The 380-nt window shown below is 59.5% G+C and overlaps 1 protein-coding gene across 1 annotated transcript in view; it reads left to right on the top strand.

Annotated features, from left to right (window-relative positions):
- EMH_0025160 (uncharacterized protein) overlaps positions 1-380 on the top strand; it is a gene marked incomplete at both ends in the record, with an annotated part of 3653 nt that overhangs the window by 230 nt on the left and 3043 nt on the right. Inside the window, one exon of the mRNA XM_013502411.1 lies at positions 3-380. Within this exon, the coding sequence (XP_013357865.1) occupies positions 3-380 (378 nt within the window). The remainder of the gene's footprint in view (positions 1-2) is intronic.

Raw genomic sequence — 380 nt, 5'->3', positions numbered from 1 at the left:
GCAGCAGCAGCAGCAACAGCAGCAGCAACACGAACAGCAACACCACTCCAGTATGGCGGGAACAGCAGCAGCTGCCCCTAGGGCCTGGAGGGTAGGCAAGCAGCTGCAGCAAAAGCTGCTGCTGCTGCTGCTGTTGCTGCTGCTGCAGCTGCTGCTGCCATCACCATGTCGCATTGCTGCAGCCGTGGAGATCACCAGAGGCCGCCTCTCTGGCTCCTCAGCTCCCGATGCAGCAGCATCAGCAGCACCAGCAGCAGCAGCAGCAGGAACAGCAGCAACAGCAGCAGCAGCAGACATACAGCAGCGTTCGCTGAGTTTCCTAGATCTTAAAAATATTATGGAGGCAGCAGCAGGGTACCCGGGGGTGAACCTGTCTGTGG

The sequence above is a fragment of the Eimeria mitis genome, genomic scaffold (genome assembly GCF_000499745.2).
Source record: "Eimeria mitis Houghton genomic scaffold, Emh_scaff911, whole genome shotgun sequence".
Lineage (NCBI taxonomy): Eukaryota > Apicomplexa > Conoidasida > Eucoccidiorida > Eimeriidae > Eimeria > Eimeria mitis.
This window is presented reverse-complemented; position numbering and strand designations above follow the sequence as displayed.